Consider the following 26,213-nt stretch of genomic DNA (forward strand, 5'->3'; position numbering starts at 1 on the left):
TTCTTGCACTTTCTCAAAATAATTTGTTTTTGAAATTGTTCAGAGAATTAAGCCTTGATCATTGCCGACTTCTTTTTTGTTTTTGGAATGTGTGGGTGGAGAAAAAACCCGGTACATTATGATAAAACTATGTACTAATGTTATGAACAAATGAGATCAGTATGTTTACATGTTCTTGACAAGTTGAAAGTCTAAAGTACAGATATCAGACCCTTACAATCATACCTGAAGATAGTCACTTAGACAAGGCTTGGGATCCCTAGCAACTAAGTGGGGGATGAATAAACATTTATATAGCTAATTGTATGATTTTACATTTTTGAATTGCTTTTGACTTGCTACCTAATCATATGTTATTGCCTATTGCTGATAATTAGTTGCACAAGTACTTTTAAGAATATTAGTTATTGGTATTGTTGGGCCCCAACCTAGGAAAAGGCCACTTAACGAAGGACAAGCCCAAGAGGAACAAAAGTTCAAGTAAAGCCCATTAGCTCGAAGGCCCAAGAGAAGACCACTTGCAAGGCACAGGGAGAAGACCTATAAATAAAGGAAGAGACCTCCAGAATAGGGGGTTGTAAATTGGAGATGGCACTGCCCTTGTAAAATTAGAGATTAGTGAGAATAATACATAAAACATATTTATATGCAAATAGTATATATTTATATGTACTAATATAGAATAATTGGCTTGTATATAAAGCCATGAAGGAATATATTACAGTTTTTGTTGACCAGACCAGACATTAGTATTCTCAAAAAATCCATATCCAATTGTGGTACAAATCAAACAAAATGTTTCTAGTACATCCCACTCAGAAGTAGAGTTATGATAGGGGACAAATTCTTATACTAAGCTCTCATCTCTTCGCTCCCTCGCCCTTCCTCTTCATCTTCCTTCCCTCACACCCACACGCACATGAACTAATCTGTAGTGACAAATCACACAAGATGTATAATAAGTTCGTATTATCTTTTGTATTAAAAATTAAATTATCATTTTTAGTTACTTTACCCTATTGCAGTGAATCCATTAGGTTACTGATCCTGTTTATACTAAGTTTAAAGTCGTATAGTTGTGTCTGTGAGACAGTTACACAATTACAGTTATTCAAGAAAGTGGCTTGTGAAGGAAAACCAGAAACCTCTTTTTCTAAGCCAAGAACATTGTTCTGTTGATAATAGTTAAAAGAAAAGCAATAATCCTCTTCTTCCTGTTGTTAAAATAGCCGCAATTCACCATTTTCCCCGTTGATAATCCTCTCCCTTAAAGTATTGTACAGATGCATGTGTTGCTGCGGCATAGTGAGATATGAGGCTGTTAGTGCCTGTTACAGAAACTTAAACCATTCCTTAGTATCTGACTATTATATCATGCTTTATCATATCTTTGTTTCTGACTGCAAAATCAGAAGCAAAAGTATAGAACTACATCTGGGTGAAATGTCATATTTGGTCCATTAAGCTGTGTACAAATCATTGTACCCTTGTGTGCATCCATTTCTCCCAGTGAAGCAATCAATGTCACCCTGTAGTGCGCTATGTGGGATATTTGGAACAAGATACCACTACATGTTTTTGTTGTCATTCAAACCTGGTATGTAGTCATCTAAAAATTTAACTAGAGTGAAAGAGTCCTCTTTAGCAACATTTCCTCCTGGCAATTTATGTATCTATTACTCTTTGAAATTTGCAAGAACTTGAGTGAGTCGGTTTTTAGTAGAAAATGACGGGATTTATACATATTATTTACAACGTATTCCAATGGCTTATGAAGCAACAGGCTGCTTCGGGTCTGGTTGATGTCTGTACTGCCATTTTTTTTTCCTGTTTGATGGTGCTGAAACAGATGATATGGACTAGTTTCCTACACGTACTTCATGCACAATGTATGTGCTCTGTCGGTATCTAGATGGAAATTGGAAAAGAACCCCAAAGGCGACATCTGATCCTGGTATTAGATGCCGAAATCAGGGACACCTTGTTAAAAATGTAGCTAAATATTCCATTCTTTTTTACATATCCGGTGGTCTATGATTTTGATTCTTTCTGGTTTGTCGCCGTATTAGTTTGATAGTGCTTTGCAAAATTGAGCATTCTGTTCAGATGTAAAAGGTGGTTGGTTAAGGTCTTCTGCTTTGAGCCATTGTGATATTCGATTCTAATCTTGTTATGTGATGGTGACTCTTTTTTCCTAATTTATTTTTGGAACAAATTATATAAAGCCGTGTTCTCCCAAACTACAGCAGAAAGCTTGAGATCAGAAAACATTTCAAAATTGAAATTATAGAACAAAGACCGGATCAAAATAATTCACAAACTACCGAAATGATTACTAGCATTTCTGTTTTTTGGTCAGATTCTAGCAAGTAGCAAGTGTTAAAAACAAAAAGTACAAGAATTTATTCATCAGTCAGGATGGCCGAGTGGTCTAAGGCGCCAGACTCAAGTTCTGGTCTTCGAGAGAGGGCGTGGGTTCAAATCCCACTTCTGACAATTTTACATTTTTAATTACGCTTTATACATATTCATGCTCTTTCGCTGGTCCTTGTATTGAAACTACTCCTCTAATTATCTTCATAACATCTTTTACAAAGAGTCAATGTGTGATATTTTTTTAATTAGACATTAAAAAAAATAGTGTATACTCAGTTATTTAATAAAAATAAGATAAATCAAACACTCCAATATAAATAAGAGTTGAGATTCAATGACAAGAATGCTACTCCCTCCGTTCTTCTCAATAGTTTACGGACATTGTTTGCATGCATTTTGAGACTTATCTTAAAATGAGCGTATTATGGAAGTATATTTGAAATGAGGATGGAAAAACGTACTAAAAAATAACGTAAAAAAATGAAAGGGACAGAGAGAGTATTATTTTTCTCAAAAAAAAATAGACAGTGGCAAGGGGATCGAGGATATATATATATATATTTTTGTTTCTAAGATCTTGGATGAGATTATCTCATATTTCGACTTTCATAAGAACATATTAATAAGTATTTTTAGACTTTTTTTCTCGAAGTAAGTATTTTTAGACTTAATTTTGAAAAATGAAAAATTAACAAGGGTTAGGTTATGTTTTTTTTTATTTTTTATAGCAAATCCAAAGCCAAATGAAGAAAATCAAAAACAATCAAACAATAATTGACGTAGATTTCTGACACCATGTTCAACTGATTTCATATCCACGGGCCAGCTAGACTAATTCGCTGTGCCATTCTTCTCCATTTCGGTTTTCATTATTTTAATATATTTTCTAATAATTTCAGTAACGGTTTTCGACTATGCCAAAATAAAATATTCCCCGATTACAAAATTAACAGGGACCTACCCATGATGATAAAACAACGACCGGTTGGATTGAGTGTTGAGATAAGTCCAAATCTCCTTCCACTTTATCTGCAAATGGAAGCACAAGGGCAGTGCTCATGTGTTGTAGTTCGTTGAAAGAAAGTGTAACCACTTTCTTCTGTCGTCTTCTTTTTATCTTCTTCTATGATAACAACGCGGATCTTGTTCCCTTTGATCGGTTTTTCACAAATCGAAATATTTATGTCGATTTGTTATATATTTAAGCTAAAAATTTATTTATCAGGAGTGGAAATACTGAGTCGGTCATTTCATTATCGTTCATATAAATTTTGTGAGAAATTTGTGGACGTTTATCACAAGCTTTAGTATGCGTAAATAGCTACAATTGTTCTTCTTGAAAAAAAAATCAAATGATGAAAAATAATACAGTATTCAAAAGAATAATCAAGTCGAACACATATGAAACAATCGTATCACTGATTAATCTTATATTTGCAGATAAAAATCATGATTACTATATTGTACACTCCATTATCATTAAATCAAATTTTAAAAATTACAACATTAAATCACATCAAAATATATATAAAAGCATACTAAAGAAATGATAACAAAACTCAAATAAATTAGAATTTATATTTATTTCATCAAATAAACCGTATGATCTTAAAATATTTTAAAAATAGCACTTGTTTTATTGAACGTGTGAAAAGTATTGTTCCTTGGAAATTGGAATAGATGCATTTCCCACTTGATGCAGGACACGCTAATGTCACGACAATCGACTTTAAATTTGACGTTAACTAACTTTTACTACACAACTGACACATTGGAGCGCTGTATGCTTTAGTCCGGTGTAGCAGCTAGCAACAAGAATTTAAAAAAATTCACACACTAGATTTATTTTCTCACATCTCAATTAAATAGTAAACTCTCTTTTTATATATATTTCAAATACATAATAAAGACCGTCACATTAATTAATTGTCAAAATTTTCTTTTCTAAATAAAAATTATTATTCAGAATAAAATTTTAAAATTAAATAATTAAATTATTTATGTAAAACACGCGTAGAAAGTTAGAAACAACTAATTTGAGATTAGAATTTCTGTGAAAAGAAGAAATTATACTTCCCCATAACGTATGCGAACTTTTTTTTTCAATACCTAAAAGGGTTAATTATCAAATTAGTTACTGAAGTGGCTTAATGTATCAAGTTGATCACTGAATTTAAAACGGTATCAAAATGGTCACTGAAGTGGCCATAAATATCACACAACTACCTTGAAATATTAGTTCAAGTAGTAAAAATATTATTTATAAAGTTTTACACATTATTTTTGAATGTTACCAAAACCAAGTAAAAGGTCATGACTTCTAATATTTATAATAATATATTTAGATTTTATCAAGTTTATTTATTATTTATTTTTAATTAAAACAAAGAAATAACTATATAATAGAATATAAATAATAAATAAACTTGATAAAATATAAATATATTATTTTAAATACTAGAAGTCATAACCTTTTAGTTGGTTGTGGTAACATTTAAAAATAATGTGTAAAACTTTATAAATAATATTTTTAGTGCTTGAACATATATTTCAAGATACTTGTTCGATATTTATGATCACTTCAGTGACTATTTTGATATCGTTTTGAGTTCAGTGACCAACTTGATACATTAAACTAATTTCAATGACCAACTTGATAATTAACCCCTTTATTTTATTTGTTACAAATAGAATCAAACTTTTCTCACATGCAAAATCCTTCTGCTATTTTAATTAAGTTATTACGTGACAAGTGAGCAACAAATTATACGAGCATCTAATTTAGCAATCTCAATCTAGTAATCTGTACAGTACTTTTCTGTATCATTTTAAGAAATTTTTCATGAACGACGTGAATTAAGCTTATACTTGAGTTCTTCATATAATACAGTAGCTTGCTTTAAGTTAAAAAAAATTATATATTATATATAATTGAAATATTATTCTATCTGCTGAGCTGAATTTATAAGTTATTTACAATTTATTAGATATTATATTAGTAATAAATTTATAACTATCATTAAATATATATTTTTATAAAGCCAAATTTTAAAATTGGATTCAACAAAAAATGATAATTTTATACTCATATTTCAATTTAGGAATATGAATTAAATATAATTTTATTATTCTGGACGACCAACAACATCTGATCTGACTACAATTTATTTCATAGACTTAAAACAAAAATCAAATTTATTAATTACATAAAATTACTATTCCGCATCCAAAAAGCATATGCCCCATTACCTTTCATCAAACATTAATGGACATTAATAATAATACCATAAGACTTTACTGCATCTTAAAGTCTGGTAGATTTTTTCTTTCACTAACCTATATTGTCTCGAAACGCCTATAATTTCTAGATTATGAATTCAATTATGAATTTAATTACTGGTGATAATCCTCAATAAGTTCTCATTATGTCTCCGTTTAATTCTTTCTCATACTTGGATACTTGAATAAATGAACATTTTCAACCAAACTCGTATCTAATTAGATAAACTAGATCTATATTTCGTTATTTTTTAAACAAAAATTGCGTGTTATTTTATTTAAAAAAATTAGATGATTATGGATCAATGTAGTTTAAATTGTAATTTGTATGAATAAAATCAATGACTTCATCTGGGATAAAAAGTATAAAAGTATATCAATTTATCATATTAAATAGTACTATTAGTGATAAACAATATTTATTAGTTATTATCAGTAATATTTATTTGATAATAAGAGTATTTAAATATTAATCTATCGAGATTTTACGAAAGGGAGTAGAGACAAGAGAAGAAAACAGAGTTGATCTATCCAGAAAGAAATACAAACGCTGACGAGTGCTTTTCAAAGACTCGAACTCAGAGCATCTCAAGAGCTTCCTTGTTGACTCCTAAATATAATATAAAAAATGTGGCTCTTAGTAATTTAAGACAAAGTTAAGAGTGTAAACTCCAACAATACTCTCTACATTTCTTCTCTATTTCATATTTTATTCATGTATTGAGCTTCATTATAACAAAAGAGAGAGAAAGATGGAGGTTGATTGGAGGGAAGGATTTTTTTATTGTGAAAAAATAAGTTAGGAGCCATGTGGTGGCTCTTAACTTTGAAGAGAGAGGAGAGAGAAACAAGAGGCTCTTAAGATTTAAGAGCCACTTAAGAGTCTCTTGGAGCAACATTTTGGTTCTCCCTCCTCAAATCTCAAGTTAAGAGTCTAAATGAAGAGTATCTTGGAGATGCTCTCATTAGCTTCCAGCTTAAGCAAGAGAGAGAAAGTCATGCTATAAACACACGTTACTAACGCGCACGTAGCTATATAATGCCGAGTTGTAGATAGAGAGGTCGAGAGAGATTTGAGAGAGAGAGAGAGATTGAAAGAGATTGAAGTGTAGTTATTACTTCTATCTGTCTTCTTAATGACTCCTCTTCTGTTTCTGCGCCCGTATTTAGGTTTCGCTTCGATCCGCGTGTCTTCCGCTGTTCCTGTCCGTTGATCTCTTTCTCTCTCTTCACATCTCCGCCGTCCACGTGTCTCCCCGCCACCGCCTTCTCTCTCTCCTCTCCTTCTCAACTGTTATGAAGTTCGCCGGTGATCTCTTCTCCATCCATTCCTCTCAATTACTATACTTACATACATATATCATATATGTCTACGGGAAAGTGCAGCAGCTGCTCTGTTTCTCCCTTGACAACTCTTCAAATTGGGTACCCTCCCTCCCTCTCTATCTCCCTCCCTCTCTCTCTCTCTCTCTCTCTCTCTCTCTCCTCTCCCTCCCCCTCTCCCTCTCCCTCTCCCTCTCCCTCTCCCTCTCCCTCCCTCTCTCTCGCTTGAAATCTCTATATCAATTGTTTGAAATTGGGTAGCCTTTGACTTTTGCTTCGAAATTTTCAAATTAATTCCCTCTGTTTTCATTTTATATGTGAATAGTAGCTATCATGTATTGAGTTTGTAAATACTTTAATTTGCAAATTAAGAAGCTGATTGTTTGTGAGATGAGAGAGGCCAGTGGCCACCATAGTATAGTATGCTGCATGATCTGTATGTTTAAATATAAATCAAAAATATTGTTAAGGATGTGATTTGATTAATTTGGTCGAATGTGCAATCGATTGTAGATGCAAATTAACTAACTGAATTCGATTTTTGATGATTGCCATGAGACCAGTAACGTCCTGAGGCAGCATATGACACTGTATCTTTTCGTATTCAACAATGATGACTTGAATACACTTTTACAGTATCTATATTCTTGATTAAGATCTTTGACAATAGTGGTTGCATTGCTGAGGGAAAATGCAGAGGGAATCTTGATTTCATAATTTATTTATTTTTTTTGAGTGCGGACTTCACTGAAATCGAACTATTGTTGATTGCAGGGACTTGCAGTCCTATCTTTCACATCTTAACCTTTTCCTGGCTCCTGAAAGTAAAAAATTCTATGTCTTGGTGGACAACCGCCCTTGGTTGGAAGACCTCGTCTCCCGTCCTGCGCACATATGGCAACTGATGGTCACAAAGGTTGTTAGCATAGAAAGTCGCCCTATTTTTTTTTCATATATATATTTGTTCTGATGTTTGCGTACTTATGTAAGTCTTCTGTGTATCACCAGTCTAGGTTGTCCCCCTTTGCGAACACTAGGAAAAAGAAGGAGAGAAGAGATATTGGAGGTTTGTTTGAAGGGAAGGGTACATCTAAAATAAATACCAGCAAATCCATAAACTTAAAAAAGTGGTTCTCAGTAATTGACGCTGCTTCCTTATCTAAGAAAAGAGCCTTGTTGCCTGTGGAAAAACTGAGGACCTCATTAATTTTAAATAGTAAGTTGCATGGGACCTTGTATGGTTTTATTGTCTTTGAAGTTGCATGGTCTGATGTTCGCGGTATCAACTACCTAAATGAACTTCAGGTAACTAATCAAATTGCTTATGCATTTTTTTTTCCCATGGATAATCTGCCTCTGCCACTTCCTATCATTATACATTTTCATGCAATTTGCAGACAGATACATCTTTGGCTATCGAGGCCAAGTTCATGTCAAGATGGGAATTCGAGAGTATAGGGCAAGCTGCTAAATGCATATCTGCATGGTTCTCAGGGACTCCTACTGAGAGGGCTTGTTTGAAGGAGCATCTAGAGTGTGCGATAGGTAGTATTTTCATTTTTTTTCCTTATTGTAGAAATTAGAAAGTAAAAAACTCATTGGTTCATGGTCTTAGAATGCCATCTGATGTTTATGAAGACACTCTTAACTAGAAAAAATGTGAAAATGTCATGGTTCTATTTGTGTATATTTTTTATGACTGCACTTTGTAATTAAAAGTAAAGTAAATAAAATATATATATATATATATATATATATATATTCCTTCTGACTTTTGCTTATTAAAATTTTCCAACCTGCCCGGGTCGTGGAAGATGCATGATTTTTGTGGTTTGATAGGCAGTTTGCGTTGATTTCTCCAATGGTTCGAGAGTTTGTAGTCTAAAATGATCTGTATAGAAGACGTATATGTACTTCATATGTTATAAGATTTCATTTATTGTCATGGTCTCAAAGGAATAATTTTCTGTAGATATTTACACTTCTGGTTGATCGTCTAATACATATAGCTGTTTGAAATTTTCACAGGAGATGTCTTCTACGACGCTCAAGATTTTTTCGCAGAGACCACCAATGTAGATGATGAGGTGGATGAAACACCATGCTCACCTTGTAGCAGTTTTAGTGTATATCCAACAACTGTGGAGAGATCAGGTTTTACACCGCGCACACCACCTCCTGAGGACGGGCCTTACAAAAGACGAAAGGTCATGAGCTCCTTTGGTTCTGGATCTAGAGTGGATACATATTCGGAAGAAGATGATGAAAATTTTTCATCACCAATACCTTCCCATGTCCGTTATGCAAGTGATTGTGAAGAAGCTATTGAGGATACCCAGTACAGGGATGTTCTAATATTATTTCGGTTTAATGACCATGACCTTCCATTTAAATTGAAGGAGATAATCACTTCTGATTTGCGACTACTTACGTTGTTAGAGTCAGGTCTTCCTTCATGGGTTATCTTTTTTCAGTCTTACCCAGTATTTTGCAAGTTTTATCGTCCATGGATGTGTCCTCTAGTAAGAGCTCTGTACGTGCTCATATCTATTGTCACCGTTCTGATTGGTTTCTATGATCTATATAAAAATGTCCCTGTTCTCAAGGCCATGGCATCACATTTTTGTGGGCCTCTCTTAGATTGGATTGATACGTGGGAGATGGTATCAAGAATCAAGTACTTGGGTACAATGTTATTTTTGCAAAATTCACAGAAGGCTATTGAGTGGTTGTTGAAGACTTCGCGAACCATTAGATCTTTCTTCCGTGTTCTCACGCAGCCAGTGGCTGGACCTATTGTGGTGTTGTGGGAGTTTCTTGTTCCTTTTTTGGATACGTTTGCACAGGTAGCAGAGAGCTTCTGCACGCTTATATGGGTTACAGCGGAGTCTTCTTTTGGTTTACTGGAGAGCCTTGCTGAGACTGTATTGTTGCCTCTGTGGTTTATACTGTCACTTTTATGGAATATTGGTGCGTAATTCTGCCAGTATACTTATAAACACTTTATTCATATCTGAATGTTTCAGTTTAAGGATTTTATGAAATTATTTACTGAAAAGAATAATTATTAACTGATTTGAATGAATTGCAGTGGCTTCCTTTTTGTACCCTATATTCTGGATTCTTTGGGAAATATTATACGCTCCTCTTCGCCTTGTTCTCGGGATATGCAATCTTATTGTATATATATTTAGCAATGTATATGCTATGATTGGAGATATATGGTTCTTTATCAGTAGCATCTTCCAGCTAGCTTCAACTGCTGATGCTACGGTGAACGCAGAGGTTTCCTTGTGGCGCACTTTATGGAATGACCTTTTTTCTCAGGTTATAGTCTTTACCTTTTTGTTATTTATTGTGAGCATTTAATAAAATGGTTCTAATTGCATCAAAATTGTTTCTGTTCTAGATCTTTCGAGCTGTTCGGAGCATCTTAAACGGTTTTGTTGCATTCTTCGCAGCCTGCAATCGTCACCGACTAAGGTAGGTAGAGCAGTGGCATTCATAACTTTCGTAAACCATTTATTATGTCTATACATATGTAGCTAGCATTCTTGACCAATTTTTGTGTTCCATTTTTGTTTCTAATTACATTTTTGTGACTTTTTGTTAGTATCAACTGTTTATTTTCTTAAATACTCTAGTTTTGATTATGTCTATGTGGTAGCTGTATGTTTTCCACTCATACAAAATTTACAAGATTCGGAGTTTCCCATATTGAGCTGTGAAACATGCTACCATTGAGTAAGTTCAGTTTATTGTAGATGGTCATTTCCAATTAAAAGTCAAAAGTTTCCTCAAGTTCATTTGACTATTCGGCTCCTGCTTACATGACTACGGGGAGATCTGTCCTGGCATGTAGTTGATATATGCACTATGTCCAGAAGTCAATGTGTGAAGCACCTACAATAATATGTCTAATGTCTTGGATTGCTGCTGGATATAGTCAACTGATGCATGGAAATCATTAATGTTGCTTGATTATAAGAATCAATTAGCACATAACTTGGTTGCTTAATAAGGTTTAGTTCTACAATAAAGTGGTTTGTAGGAGAATATTTGCATTGTGGGAACAGCAGTTAATTTGGGCAGAAAATAATCCGAGAAATGGGTCTTAATGTATAAGAGTTTAAAGGGCCATACACCCGGTGCAGAAAGCTTCCACACCACTAGGTTCTGATGCCCACAAGCATACCCTTATATTTCATAGGAGTTTGTCATTTATCTTCGCATCTGTTTGTCTATTTCTTCTCAATATAATGTGAGTTGTTATAGATTCCACAATTTGACATGTGTAGCAAATCAATTCTTTGCAGTATCTATAATCATGTGCTCGAGTTAATTCAGAGACTAGCTCAACGGCCACATAGATTTCAACCAACTGATTCTGGGCAGAGAGGACAAGAATCGGAATCCCCGAATTTGTAAGTTATCGTATTTCCCAGTAATATAAAGTTAATGGATAAAGGGTGCTTTATTTATGTTGCTCATTCCGCACTTTAAGGAATTGGTTTTAGTTGTGTGTCTCAGTAGAATATTGTTGCTTCTACCTTAAAAGAAGTTCTTACATTTTAATTTGCTATAAAAACTTAATTTTATAAAATTATGTAAGTTCTCAAGTAAGTTTTTACTGTTTGATTTTATATCGCAAGATAACCTTATATATTATGTTGCTTTTACGTAAGTTTTACACTTTGTAACTATTTTCAGTTATGTATCTGGTTGCGGATATGCAGTCATAAATGATTATTTATGTTACATTATTTACGTTTCTCATAGCAAGTCTGTCAGTTGGTATGTTGCAATCTAGTTGAAGTTGAGAATATCAAGAGTTTGTGAAAGATAATAAAAGACATTTAGGAAACTTACAACAATGAAAAAACTGTTGGATTTAAATATTGCTCCGTGGAAGGGCAGTTCTTTTATAGCACTACTTCTAAGCAGCAGCCACACTAGATAGTTTTTGAGTTGCTTGTTCTCTCTTCTAAGCAGCAGCCACAGTAGATAGTTTCTCTAATGAAAGTAGCTCTTTTAAAATGCAATATCTTCCCTCATCTAAGTTCCCATGCTGTCTTAGTTGTTGGTGCTCTCGTCAGTCATCAGCTATGAACTTGTTAGAAGAGGGCAATAGAATTACTAAAAGGAAATCTAATTTATGAGTTGGTTTTGTGGCTTTGACTTAGCCATGCATTTTGAATTAACCTATAAAATAGGTTTACGTTGAAACAAATAGATAGCTTTATGTGATAAGTGGATAAGTGGCTAACGTGATGAGGCGGTTGCTGAAAGGACGGAAAGAAGGTTGTGAATAGCCTCAATAAATAGCTGATGCGCAAGCTTCAGAAGAACATAACAAAATACAGTATACAATCTTCTTGGAGTCCTAAAGCAATATACATATATTTATCTGGTTTACATTTATATTCATCGGTGGTGGGGTGTTCAATCTTCTTTCATTGGTATCAGAGCTAGGGTTTTAAGATACAAAGAAATGGCGAGCAAATTGATTGCATCGGAACTGGCCAAAACAGAGAGGCTCAATGGCACCAACTATGATATGTGGAGCCGGAAAATTCGATATGGATTAATCCATGACAATCTAGAGAGTGCAATTGAAGAGGCTGCACCAAAATTGGGAAAAGAAGCTACTGATGCTGAAAAGAAAGAATTTGACACATGGAAGCTGTGTGACAAGAAAGCCAAAAGCCTCATGCTGATGTTTATGGATGATAATCTCATTAAAGTTTTTGAGGTCTACACTACTGCAAAAGATATGTGGGATGCAATCAAAGAAAAGTATGACACCACTTCTGAGGTGAATGTGCAGCTCCTTCTGCACAGGTACAACACTTGCAAAATGAAGGAAAATGAAAATGTTATTGATCACTGCAACAAAATGATTGTGATGGCCAAGGACTTGGCAGCTGCTGGTAATGAACTTTCAGAAAATATGCAGATTGATGGGATATTAAACAGTTTGCCTCGCTCTTTGGACATGGTTGCAACAACTCTAAGGCACAGTGGGAAAATTAATAAGGTTGATGATCTTCCAAGTGCACTTGCCGTGGAGCAAGATTTGGTGAATAGCAGAAAAGAGCCAGAGCTGAATATTGTGCAAGAAGATGAATCTAACATTGCTCGTGGGTATCCAAAAAATCACCACAAAAATCAAAACAGAATTGGTCCCTCAAAAGGGAAGAACTTCAAGCCACAAAAGTGGCAGAAGAAGGTTCCACAAGATGCTTGCTACACTTGTGGGAAGTATGGCCATTTTAAGGCTAATTGTACCCAAAAGCAAGGAAACAAGGGTGGTGACAAACGCCCAGAAAAAGGTGGCCCACAAAAATATGAGTTTGTGGGAGTGATTGAATGCAACGCCGCACATGTTGCTACCGACGTTAGTGGTTGGTGGATTGACTCTGGTGCTACCCACCATATTTCCAAAACCAAAGATGGGCTCACTGAATTCACTGAATTGAAAAAAGGGGAAAAGAGAGTTTTCATGGGCAACAACACTTATCTTGAAGTGGTTGGAATTGGCACCTATAAATTGGATGTCGGGAACAGTATCATGGTACTCAAGAATGTGTTGTATGCTCCGGGAATGAGAAGAAACTTGATTTCAGTTCATGCACTGACAAAGAATGGCTTGGAGGTCCGATTCTATAATGGTAGAGTTTCTATTGGTAGGGACAAGAATGTGTTTGCTATGGGAAGGCTTGAACCTGATCATGAATTGTTCAAGCTTCCAGTTGTAATCGATAATGAAATGAATAAGAATGCTATTTCCGATTACTCTTTGTCTTATAATATATGCATGTATGACATGTGGCATTATAGATTGGGACATCCAGGAATAAATAAAATGGAACAAATAATAAAAGAAAATTTGTTATCAAGAATGGAAGTGAATAAATCACCTTGTGAACATTGCATAAAAGGAAAAATAACAAGAAAACCTTTTAAAGAAGGACAAAGAGCTACAGAACTCTTGGGTCTGATACATTCAGACATTTGTGGTCCATTGAGTTACAAAACTCATGCTAATAAAGAATATTATATAACATTCATTGATGATTATTCAAAATATTGTTATGTGTATCTTATATCGAGAAAATCTGAAGCTTTTGAATGCTTTAAGAGATATAAGACAGAAGTCGAAAAACAACTTGGAAAAGACATTAAAGTTTTAAGAACTGATAGAGGGGGAGAATACAATTCTACAGAATTTGACAACTATTGTCAAGAACACGGAATAATAAGACATAAGACTATGTCATTTACACCACAACAAAATGGGGTGGCAGAAAGAAAAAATAGAACATTATTAAATGTTGTGAGATGTTTGTTGTCTCATTCGGGACTAACAAAAAGATTTTGGGGAGATGCATTGCTTACTACAAATTATACATTAAATAGAATTCCCACAAAATCTGTTGAGTCAACCCCTTATGAAATATGGACTGGAAGAAAACCAGATCTAAGTGAAATGAGAAAATGGGGATGCATTGCACATGTAATGATCCCTTATCAAAATAGAGACAAGTTGGATTTCAGAACTTTGAAGTGTAACTTCATTGGTTATTCGGAACCATCTAAAGGTTATGTATTCTATAACAAGGAAAAAGGAATGATAGAAAGTAGAGATGCTACTTTCTTGGAAAATTCTGAAGAACAAGAGGATATTATAGAAGAACAAAATCCTTTGTCAATAATAGATGATGATCATGATACAAAAGAGTTGCCTCGTGATAACACGATTGGTGAAAATGAGCCAAATAGTATCATTGGTGTTAAGAGAACAAGAGAACCGCCTGCATGGATGGATGACTATTATGTGTACAATATTGAGGCGTCTTGTTTCTCAGTAGACATGGAAATTGGTGACCCGATAGATCCTAAAACATTTACTGAAGCAATGAAATCACCAGAATCCACATTATGGTTGAATGCCATGAGAGATGAACTTGATTCAATTGAAAAGAATAATGTAATTTAATAATACTATGATTCAACTTGGTTTCATATCTAACAAATTAGATAGATGTGTTTACACTTTGAAAAGTGGGAGCTCATTTGCGATATTGTCATTGTATGTGGATGACATATTATTGGCTGGAAATGACATAGAGATGTTGAATAAAATCAAGTTGGAACTTGGTAGTGAATTTGAGATGAAAGACATGGGTGAGGCGTCATATGTTCTAGGAATTGAAATCATAAAAGATAGAAAAAATAGAACATTGAGCCTAAATCAAGAAAGGTATCTTCGTAAAGTGCTTAATCGTCTTGGGATGCAGAATTGCAGTCCGGCGCCAACTCCATTAGTAATGGGGAAACGATTAACAAAGAATAAGGATCTCGAAGAGGGACAAGAATTACTAGACAAACCATATGCAGAAGCAGTTGGAAGCTTAATGTATGCTATGTTGTGCACAAGACCTGATTTGGCATATCCGGTTAGTCTAGTTAGCAGGTACCAAAGTAATCCTAGTCAAGCTCATTGGGAAGCTGTTAAGAGGATTATGAAGTACTTGAAAGGTACATTGCATCACAAGTTGGTTTATAGAGCGGACGCGCTTGATATTATTGGTTACTCCGATGCTGATTTAGGAGGAGATAAAGATGATGGAAAGTCGACTTCTGGTCACCTGTTTATTTTAGGTGGAGCTGCTGTATGTTGGGGCAGTAAGAAACAAGGGTGTGTTGCAAGATACACACAAGAAGCTGAGTATATAGCTTGTAGTATGGCTGCTACTCATGCTGTCTGGATAAGACGTTTCTTATTGGATTTAAATCTCAATTTAATGAACGGGCCCATTGAGATTTATTGTGATAATACATCAGCAATTGATTTGATTTATAGTGGTGCAAACAGTTCGAAAGGACAACATATAGAAATACAATATCATTATATTTATGATATAGTAGTGGAAAAGGAAGAGGTCAAAGTGACTTATATTCCTACTACTGCTTGCGGATTCTTTGACAAAAGCAATTCCAGCCGAGACATTTATCAAACATGTTAGTTTGATGGGGTTAAGAAATACTTGAGATAGATCGCACGAAAAGTGGGAGTATAATATGATGTGTGTAAACATTTCAAAATCTTGGCTAAGTAGCCAAGTGGGAGATGTTAGTTTGTGGCTTTGACTAAGCCATGCATTTTGAATTAACCTATAAAATAGGTTTACGTTGAAACAAATAGATAGCATTATGTGATAAGTGGATAAGTGGCTAACGTGATGAGGCGGTTGCTGAAAGGACGGAAAGAAGGTTGTGAATAGCCTCAATAAATAGCTGATGCGCAAGCTTCAGAAGAACATAACAAAATACAGTATACAATCTTCTTGGAGTCCTAAAGCAATATACATATATTTATCTGGTTTACATTTATATTCATCGGTGGTGGGGTGTTCAATCTTCTTTCACATCCTTACAGAGTTACGGTACTCAAACTTCTGGACTCTGGAGTACGTGTGGCAGGGTTTCACACACCAAAGAAATATTGCTACATAATATTTGTTGTAATAATAACTGTGAGTGCTATTTGCTCTATCGTGGAAGGGAGTTGCTTCTATTGTGAGTGCACATTTAAAACGAAGGATCGCGAGTATTAATTTTTTTGTTTAAATAAGTCGAAGTACTTGAGTTTCTAGCAAGAATTTAGGATGTATCTGCATGCAACAGTCTAGCATATTTCCTATATTATATTTTTCTTTGAAACACTATTGGATCATATCCTTTAGCAAATACTAGCACTTATATGTCTGGACAATGATGTTGCATAGCAATCGAACTCGGTGCAAAGCTAATTTATGTTTTTTTTCCCTTTAGTGAGAAAGGTAAAGGAAGAAGCACACACCATATGAAGCAGAGGTGATATGGAAATCATCTGCAGAGGCACGTGAGTACTTTTTATCACAATTTGTCATGGCTTCAAATGCTGACTATAGAACAAGTTTTACAACACATTTACAAGAGAAGTGCATCACCAGAGGCACATTTTTGACCCAAGAGCACAAGATTAGTAGATAACTGCACAAGTTGAAGCACTGTTTTGACACAAAGACTCTCAACTGTAAGGTAGTAAGCTCTTTTATAGGCTCCGATCCTTTTTATTTATATATAGTTTCCTTTTTCATTTTTTGTTTCCCTGTAAATTTCTTATCTGTAACTTGTAAATAGTTTTTTCCTTGGCAAAGTTAAGTTTATAATGCAAATTAACGAGATACTCTACTTGGCTACATCTTGTTGCTGTAGTTGAATAGATATTGTTGCCTCGTAGTTAGCTTTTCTGAAATCATTTTCTGTAGAAATTAGAATAGATACATTACTGATTGCGGAAAATGTTGACAAATTGTAAATTTGTAAAATTTCAAATAAAAAGCAGAGTTTATTATTGTGAGAAAATTGTGACTGCCTAACTGGGTCTGGCCGCCTGGGTGTGGACAATTTTTATTATTATTATTATTATTATTTTGCCATAGGGTGTGGACTGTGGACAATTGATGAAACGTATCATCAAAAATTAATTCACATTTACGAGTCGGTAGATGAGTTTTTCTGGAACATGTATTATTTCGAGTACGCGTTATTGTTGTCATTGTTCACTATCTAATGCGTCTACCGACCTCACTGCATCTTCACTAATCCTAATTTATAACGATCTCAGTAATCAATCAACCGCAGTCGAGAATTGAAATACAATGGACAAGGCAATCTCGAGCTTATCTGGAGAAATTTAAAAGGGTAACATGCGGATCATGTTCTACTAACTTCAACTCCAACAATGTGTCTTATTTTCACTATATGTTTAATATTTTATTATTAAAAGTTCACTTTCATCATTAAAACATAATATAAAATAGAAAGAAAGAGAGTGTTGGTAAAAAATTTATTATAAAATATGGGATAGGACAAGGAGAGAGAGTGCCTCAAAAATAGGGCTTGAATGAGTTGTCCTAGTGATATAAGGCATCACTAGGATATTGTTGGATCAAGTTTTTTCATCAAATGCCCTATATTATGACTTAGGACACTAAATAAGGCAGCCGTTGGACTTGCTCTAAATGCGGGATTTTAAATAAATTTTTATGTAAGATATTATAGATGATATTTTGAATTATTAAAAATTAATTGAATGAATTATTTATTTGACTGATTTTTAAACATAAAATAATTATTTAAAAATATCCAACTAATTTAAATCAATTTCGAATTTATTTTTAACAAGCGATTTTTAATTTAAAATCGTAATAAGCCCGCAGGCCGCAGGACCTCGCAGAATGAACCGTTGTGAACATTTGACCTTGGCTCGACTCCATCTCACTTGAGTTGAGTTGTTCAGGTATCGTGGATTAGTCTACTTAATTTCTGGCCCGTTACTCTAAACTCATCTCTCTCTCTCTCTCTCTCTCCGTATATAAAAAACTCACCCCCTCCCCACAACCACTACTGTCTCCCCAGGTCACTCTCTCCCAACACTCACCATGAAACACACCATCTTCTCCATCTTCATCACATTCCTCATCTCCCTAGCCACATTCTCAGGTACATCTTGCATTACATGTTCACGCACACATTATCATATTCACGTAAATAAATTAATTTTCTCGATTTAATCGATTTTTTTTTATTACAGATGGTGGATCAGTAGGAGTGAACTACGGGCGCATAGCAAACAACCTCCCCTCCGCAACCAAAGTAACCAATCTCCTCAAAACCCACGGGCTCACCCGGGTCAAAGTCTATGACTCCGACCCGACTGTGCTCAAGTCACTCTCCAACACCGACATTAAAGTCACCATTGACCTCCCCAACGAGCTTCTCGTTTCCGCAGCCAAGTCTCAGGCCTTTGCCACGTCATGGGTCAGACAAAACGTCGTCGCTTACCACCCGTCTACCCAAATCGAGGCCATCGCCGTCGGAAATGAGGTCTTTGTTGACCCGAAGAAAACGACCCGGTTTTTAGTACCCGCCATGCAAAATGTCCATAATGCCCTCGTTAAATTTAATCTCCACAGGGTCATCAAAGTCTCCTCTCCCATAGCTCTCTCCGCTTTGCAGAACTCGTACCCGGCCTCATCCGGGTCGTTCAAACCCGAACTAATCGGGTCGGTTATCCGACCCATGCTGGATTTTCTCCGACAAACCGGGTCGGATCTTATGGTCAATGCCTACCCGTTTTTCGCCTACGAGGCGAACTCCGACGTCATTCCCCTTGACTACGCGCTTTTCCGGCCAAACCCCGGCATGGTCGACGCCGGAAACGGCCTCCGTTACTTCAGCCTCTTCGACGCCCAAATCGACGCCGTTTTCGCGGCAATGTCGGCGTTGAAATACGACGACGTCAACATCATTGTCACGGAGACGGGATGGCCGTCGAAAGGTGACGTCAGCGAAATCGGCGCGAGCGTCGAGAACGCCGCGAGTTATAACGGCAACTTAGTCCGACGTGTACTAACGGGCGGTGGGACCCCCTTGAGGCCCAAAGCAGATCTAACCGTTTATCTGTTCGCTTTATTTAACGAGAACCAAAAGTTCGGGCCCACATCCGAGAGGAACTACGGCCTTTTTTACCCGGATGAAAAAAAAGTTTACGACGTGCCTTTTACCGTGGAGGGGCTAAAAAGTTACCGCGACGGACGGGCGCCGGTGACGGGTGGCCGGAGAGTGTCGACGCCGGTGGGGAACATGACGGTGAGTGTGAATGGGCAGACGTGGTGTGTGGCGAATAAGGACGCGGGGAAAGATAAGCTGCAGGGAGGTCTAGATTACGCTTGTGGTGAGGGCGGGGCTGATTGCCATCCGATTCAGCCGGGGTCCACGTGTTACGATCCTAACACGCTGGAGGCGCATGCGTCGTTTGCGTTTAACAGTTATTATCAGAAGAAAGGGCGCGTGGGTGGCACGTGCTTTTTTGGTGGTGCTGGCTATGTTGTCACTCAACCTCCCAGTAAGTAGCTCATTTTTACTCTTTAGTTTTTCGTAGTATTTAATTCTCAATGTTTTATATATCAAATATTTATTTAATTTTTTTTACTAATTTATTTAAAAATCAAAATAAATCTCAATATATTCTCAAGATATTTTAATTAAATTCGTTGTACAATCAAATAGTTTCGATTCTCATTTTATGTGATACATGTTCTATACTTCTACTATGAGCCATAAATTAAGCCTTAAACCAGTGAAAAATATAGGAGTATTTTATAATTGTGGCCTTGTGGGTGGAGCAGCAGATCTAGGGCAGAGTGAGGGGATATTGACTAATGTAGGGAGATTGCACTGTTGTTTCAATACATCTTGGATTCTGTGCATGTTGTGTAATAATGCAAAGAATGAGATAAAATTACGCGGGAATCCAATGGGATATTACTGGAGTTGGGTCCCACAAGAAAAGGTGTTAAAAGTGGAGGGTGGAAAATTGTTTTGAGTATGGGGATGGGCAGCATGTGATATATGGGGACATGTAAACATAGGGCCTAGACTTATTGGGCTTCCCAATATAAGACCACTTGGTGATAATATGCAAATATGTTTTGTCTTTGTGATTTATTAAATTATTATTCTAAGTGAAATTTGTTATGGTTTGTTTTGCAGGGTTTGGAAAGTGTGAATTTCCGACTGGATACTGAGTCACTGACTATTCAGAAGAATGAAGAGGAAGAATGGTTAGACTAATTATCATGATAGTTGTCAATTTTTGGGGTGATTAGATTTATAGATTAGGAGGAAATCAGATGTATTAGCTTAATGTCAGATGTATTAGCTTAATGACTTAATGTGCATAACTCATCTGCAGCCTCAAGTATTATGTTGCAGCACTATGTAGTAGCTGGCTAGATTTGATATATATGTTGATCTGTTTCTGTAAAATTTGTTTATGATCATGCCTTTTTTTTGTTTTGTTTATGATCATGCTTTTAATATGAAGGTTATAAACGCTTTTATCGTTTCATTTCAGCTATGTTTGATTTTTGACACGTACGAAATTATAAAAAAAATCAAGTCATACTCAACACAAAATTTCAATTCTAATTCTAAGATTCTATTTGATATATAATTTTTATAAAAAATAAATACAATATTTTAATTCATTAAAATATTCATAAAAAAGTCAAAAACATTTAAAAGCACTACATAGGTGCCTAAGATTGTTGGACATTAAATTCTGCGGCGGAGCCTGCAGTCTAGGCTGCTGCATCCACTTGATCTTTTTAGCACGGATTATGAGCCATGTTTTCCTAGTCTCCTGTTGGGATTCAACTCCACTCAGTAAAAGTGGAGTCCAGTAATTAACAAATGTTTCTAAGAGCAACCCCAATGGTGTTACTTATTTTCGACCCCTAAAATATAATAAAATAATGATTACCTAAAATATAAGTAAGCAAAAACTTGTTTTACTCCAATGGTATTCCCTATAATCATCCTTATATTTGAAAAAAAAATATTTTATTAAAATTTATACTATGGTGGGGTAGATAAAAAAAGGAGGGAAAATAAAAAATAAAGAAAATGAGAGAGGAAGAGATGAGTTGGAAGAAATAGGGGCTCACTTTTCTATCCCAAAAGAAGGGGTTTTGTTTTCTCTCACCTAAAAATTTTAGGTAAGGAGAGGATGGTTGGAGTGAAGAATTTTTACTTCTAACCCCTATTTTCGTCCACGAAGGCTCATTATAGGTAAGGGAGGTGTTCCCTTGGAGTTGCTCTAAGGACCTACCAGTAAAATCGGGTTGTAAATTAATACAGATACTCCTGCTTAATAATGTTTGCAGAAATTGCGCTTCAATGAGCTGTAATAATAGACGTAATCGTGAAATTTACTACCTTTTCAGTGTCACCGACGCAAAGCCTGATTCAGAATAATGATAGTAAAATGTTATTACAGTCAAAGAAAACATCATGGCAAAGCTATATATGATGACATCTCAGGATCTTACAGAGTACAAATGCCTTGTACGCAACGATAATCACCTAAATTATTTGGACTCTGCAATATCTTACTACCACCTGCCAGTAGTTGATTAGTAATCCTTCCGTCCTCCTAAAATGTTTACGTTCACTGTTTGCACGTATTTTGAGACTCTTATAAAGTATAGTTCAATAATAATTTTTTTAATATATTTTTTTTGAATAAAAGTTTAAATATCAAATTTTTTTTCAGGATTTAAAAAAAACATTTTGAAACTGTACTTTATAAGAGTTTCAAAATACGTGTCAAAAGAAAACATAAAAAATCTGGGACGGGAGAGTAATTTTTATATCCCATGCATGGTCTTTCATTTTTTAATTAAAAACTGTCATAATAGATTAATTTTAAGTACAAAGAAATGGGAGTGATAATCAAGGTAAAGACCACCCATGTTCCTTCCAGGACCGCCCATGCACATGCATTTAACTGCACCTCCCAGGCTCCCACTATATAAAAATAAAACTTATAAAACCACTACACTGCTTAAACATTACATGCATGCTAAATTTTTTATTATTGATAACTCAGATTAATATACAATGAACCATGTGATTAGTAAGAAACTGGCATGAATAATGAATCATGTCATATTTACTGACATTCCAACATTTGTCCTGGATTAAATTAGTCCATTGTAGGAAGCACCAGATATCAAATTTTCTAAATTTTAAAAATAAAAATATTCATTCCCTGTTCTTCAGTCTGGTTTCTTACAAAAATGTTCATTACGTTTATTTACTCTAGTTTCAAATTAGAATGAGTACTAAAGGACACATGGATGATGGACCATGTATTCAAATGTTCATGTCTGTGTGTGGATGGACCCCCGAGCCACAGCAAGTGCGTAGCAGAAGAGATTCTGTATGTTTCTCACTATTAATTCTGTGACGGAGTAAATCAAAAGATGCTGCATCTGCATGGCAGTGCATTATTAATGAGTTGTGTGGCATTTTCTGGGTTTTTAGTTTTTACCACAATCTACATTTGCATCAGGACAAGCTGTGCATGTACTGTCTCTTCTGTTGTTTTGCAATTCTGGTATATCAGACTTGTTTGACCTGTGTCAGCTCCTTACATTTACCATTCACTTCCAAACAAGGAGGAGTCACACTTCAAAAAATAAGAAGAAGAGTGGATGATTCTGAGAAATTTCGATAACTCGAATAGGTCTTGTTCGGCACATATACTTGAGAAATTCTTAGACAACGGGAAAGAAAGAAAAAAAAAATAATGATACTACCACTATGTTCATGGAATTGGTACAGAATTCGGATGCAAGGTTAGTTGTAAAACTTTACTTCCGAGTAGTACGGAGATTTTAGTTCATGAGTTATCAATTACATCAATAAATCACGATATTTTGGGGGTTTACATGTATGAATCAGTATATTAAGTTTGAAGTTGGGGACTTGATCTAATTTTTGAAAAGGACCCTGAGTCCCTATATTTCAATTTATTTTTGAATTTGAAATTTAGGACTTGATCCAATATTTTAAAAAAACTCAAAATTTGTCCCCGATTTGTCAAAAACATTTTGCAGCCAGTACTATTATTAGTTTACTACTGTGAATCACATACATTCTAACTCCTCCCCGGTTGAAAACAAGTCCTCCTGCAGCATTACATTATGAACACGACATACCCTTTTATCTTCCACCATTCTCATTCTGTACGTGTAACATGACTTCCATATTTATATCTGCATTACTCACTTTTCAGTTTTAATATTATACAATTCAACTCTGACACTCTTTTACCCCTCTATTCAGTACTAAACACATTTTTTTACAAATCTACAAATCTTACGGAGCAAGAGACTCAGCTCGACCTGGATCTTGTCCACACCCATGCATGCAGACACAAATTCTTACACACACACGGCAAGATGCGCATATGTAAACCACGTACACACGGGCTCATCAAAACTATACTCCATTAGAGACGAAATATACGTGCATGTGAAAGAGAGGTGAGAAGAGAAGAGATTCTGTGTGCTTCCCACTTTGTTCATGTACTGAATCACATGCAGGCCTGACACACTCTTGTATTATTCATCTATCACTTATTTGTCCTCTTCTTTTTCACATGTTTCTAGCTACTACCCCCTTGTTTTTCCCCTCTCATTTACCTTTGTCGGCTTTGGAAGCTGCATCCTACTGGCTCATTCGTAATCTTAGACGATGCAACCTTGCATTCATGTTTAATATGTTTAATCTCGGCAGTAAAAAACGGGAATCAAATAACTCAGAAATACAGCATCTACAAATTAATTGCCTAGTCGAGAATTAAAAAATTAATCAAAATATTAATGGTATATGTTTAAAATAGTATTATAATATTCCATTTGTTAGATCTATTATTTTAAGTTCGTCTCTTTGAATTTCTAACGTTTTTTAGAGATGGTTCGACAAAAAATTTAAGATTCCTTTAAAATATAACTAGTTGAGAAAACGCGCGTTGCGGCGGCCTATAAAAAATTATATTAATGATTCAAAATTAATATTTGTAAGATAAAATAAATGTGTGGCAGTCTATAAAAGTTATATTAATGATTTAAAATTAATATTTGTAGAATAAAATAAATTTTATATTATAAACATCTCGATGCAATACTAATATTAATATATAAAATTACAAAATTGGACTATAATTCATGAGTGGAAAAATGAAAATATATTTCTACATATAATTAACGATTTAAAGCATGACGAATCTTAATTTTAGTTGTGTTTTTTTAAAAGTAATCATGTTTTTCACTAACATTGTCATTAATTTCCAAACACTACTTCATACACATATACACCATGCCTTGCATGTAAAAAGCATGCGGCTCTTTAACAGAACTGATTGATGACATCTAGTCATATACTTATTGATTGACCAATAAAACATACAGTAAACTTGCAAAAACATAAGTGCGTAAAAGTCAAAAAGATATTGAGATGCAACTCCGAAACCATCCCCAGTTTTAATAGGTGTAAACATTATATATTAATATTTGTAGAGTACAATAATTTTGTGGTTGTTTATAAAAAATGTATTAGTGATTAAAAACTAATTTTTTTAGTATAAAATTGCAAAATTTGGACTATAATTCATGGTGAAAAACTAAAAAAAATAAATTACACGTAATTAACAATTTAAAGCACGACGAATCTTAATTTTATTTGTGTTTCTTTTTTTAAAAGTAATTATGTTCTTGCATTGTCACCTTCCTCCAATTTTTTTTGGATTGATTGTGCACAAAAAAATCTAACATAAATCCGTGACATAGCGGTCTATAACTACCGTTACGTATAACAACCTTTATTTTTTAATACTGTATAAACATCCTTCACTTAAAAGTTGTTTGAATGGAACAAACAGATAATGCATGAATAATATTTTCCTGTATGCAAAGTAAATCGCAAAAAAATTAACAACAACAAACATGTCCGATGAACAAAACAAATATTATAAAAGAATAACCAACAAACATACATCAGTAATAGTTAGTTTATTGATATCATCCATCAATATCATGTCAAGACTATAATTTTCTCCCGTGTTTGGATTTGTCGACTCCCACATAGCGGTCTATAACTGCCTTTGCTTGCAACAACCTTTAATTCTTTTTTAATACCGTATAAACAGCCTTCACTTATCGTTGTAGAAGAACGGCACCATCGAGTTAGAAATCGAGCAAGAGAACTATCACCAGAGAGAGATAGGATTGTGGTATTGACGGAGATTAGGTTGTGTTTAGATAATCCAAAACCCTACAACCTATAAGAGTATTTATAGGTGCAGGGAGACTTGTGTGCTACTCTTTCCTATAATTAAATAATCTGAAACAAAATCAGATTAAAACTTTCAAACTGCTATATTCCATAGATGATCTGAAACAAAATCAGATTCTGAAATATCTGAAACTAAAAAAGGTAGTTCTAATTTTTGATAATTTTCATTCGAAAATTCCAGAAAATTAGAAAAATATAACGGAGCGATGTAAGAGGCGCCACCTACACGCCCCTCGCTTCTCCTCTATATAGAAACAAAATCAGATTAAAACTTTCAAGCTACTTTATTTCACCGAAACAAAATCAAATTCTGAAACTTGCTTCTAATATATCAAAAACTAAAAAAAAGCAGTTCCATCGCTTCTTCTTTATATAGAAACAAAATCAGATTAAAACTTTCAAGCTAATATATTCTATAAATAATACAAAATCAAATTCTGAAACTTGCTTCTAATATATCCGAAACTAAAAAAAGGTAG

General features: G+C 34.8%; 2 protein-coding genes and 1 non-coding gene across 3 annotated transcripts; all 3 read left to right on the top strand.

Annotated features, from left to right (window-relative positions):
• The first annotated feature begins 2,412 nt into the window (after nucleotides 1-2,412).
• Nucleotides 2,413-2,496, top strand: TRNAL-CAA (transfer RNA leucine (anticodon CAA)). The gene has a single exon. It is a non-coding gene; the product is annotated as a tRNA-Leu (tRNA).
• A 4,135-nt stretch (nucleotides 2,497-6,631) lies between these two features.
• On the top strand, nucleotides 6,632-14,992 carry LOC108217531 (retrovirus-related Pol polyprotein from transposon TNT 1-94). Its single transcript, XM_064092317.1, has 9 exons — nucleotides 6,632-7,080; nucleotides 7,753-7,894; nucleotides 7,987-8,283; nucleotides 8,376-8,523; nucleotides 9,007-9,948; nucleotides 10,070-10,305; nucleotides 10,388-10,461; nucleotides 11,295-11,402; nucleotides 12,445-14,992. Exons 1-9 carry the CDS (start codon nucleotides 7,022-7,024, stop codon nucleotides 14,975-14,977), a joined length of 4,539 nt encoding a protein of 1,512 aa, XP_063948387.1. The 5' UTR covers nucleotides 6,632-7,021; the 3' UTR covers nucleotides 14,978-14,992.
• Nucleotides 14,993-18,303: 3,311 nt separating this feature from the next.
• On the top strand, nucleotides 18,304-20,859 carry LOC108215584 (glucan endo-1,3-beta-glucosidase 12). Its single transcript, XM_017388086.2, has 3 exons — nucleotides 18,304-18,531; nucleotides 18,623-19,936; nucleotides 20,584-20,859. The coding sequence occupies exons 1-3, from the start codon at nucleotides 18,471-18,473 to the stop codon at nucleotides 20,616-20,618; spliced, it is 1,410 nt and encodes a 469-aa protein (XP_017243575.1). The 5' UTR covers nucleotides 18,304-18,470; the 3' UTR covers nucleotides 20,619-20,859.
• Nucleotides 20,860-26,213: the final 5,354 nt, after the last annotated feature.

This window comes from Daucus carota, chromosome 4 (assembly GCF_001625215.2).
Source record: "Daucus carota subsp. sativus chromosome 4, DH1 v3.0, whole genome shotgun sequence".
Lineage (NCBI taxonomy): Eukaryota > Viridiplantae > Streptophyta > Magnoliopsida > Apiales > Apiaceae > Daucus > Daucus carota.

Bases quoted from the DNA above. Each gene is read 5' to 3' on its own strand.
- LOC108217531 (XM_064092317.1), top strand. From the start codon at position 7,022: ATGTCTACGGGAAAGTGCAGCAGCTGCTCTGTTTCTCCCTTGACAACT. The intron at 8,524-9,006 runs GTAGTATTTTCA...AAATTTTCACAG, and splicing joins GCATCTAGAGTGTGCGATAG to GAGATGTCTTCTACGACGCT. The intron at 10,462-11,294 runs GTAGGTAGAGCA...AATTCTTTGCAG, and splicing joins TGCAATCGTCACCGACTAAG to TATCTATAATCATGTGCTCG.
- LOC108215584 (XM_017388086.2), top strand. From the start codon at position 18,471: ATGAAACACACCATCTTCTCCATCTTCATCACATTCCTCATCTCCCTA. The intron at 18,532-18,622 runs GTACATCTTGCA...TTTTTATTACAG, and splicing joins CTCCCTAGCCACATTCTCAG to ATGGTGGATCAGTAGGAGTG. The intron at 19,937-20,583 runs GTAAGTAGCTCA...TTTGTTTTGCAG, and splicing joins TGTTGTCACTCAACCTCCCA to GGTTTGGAAAGTGTGAATTT.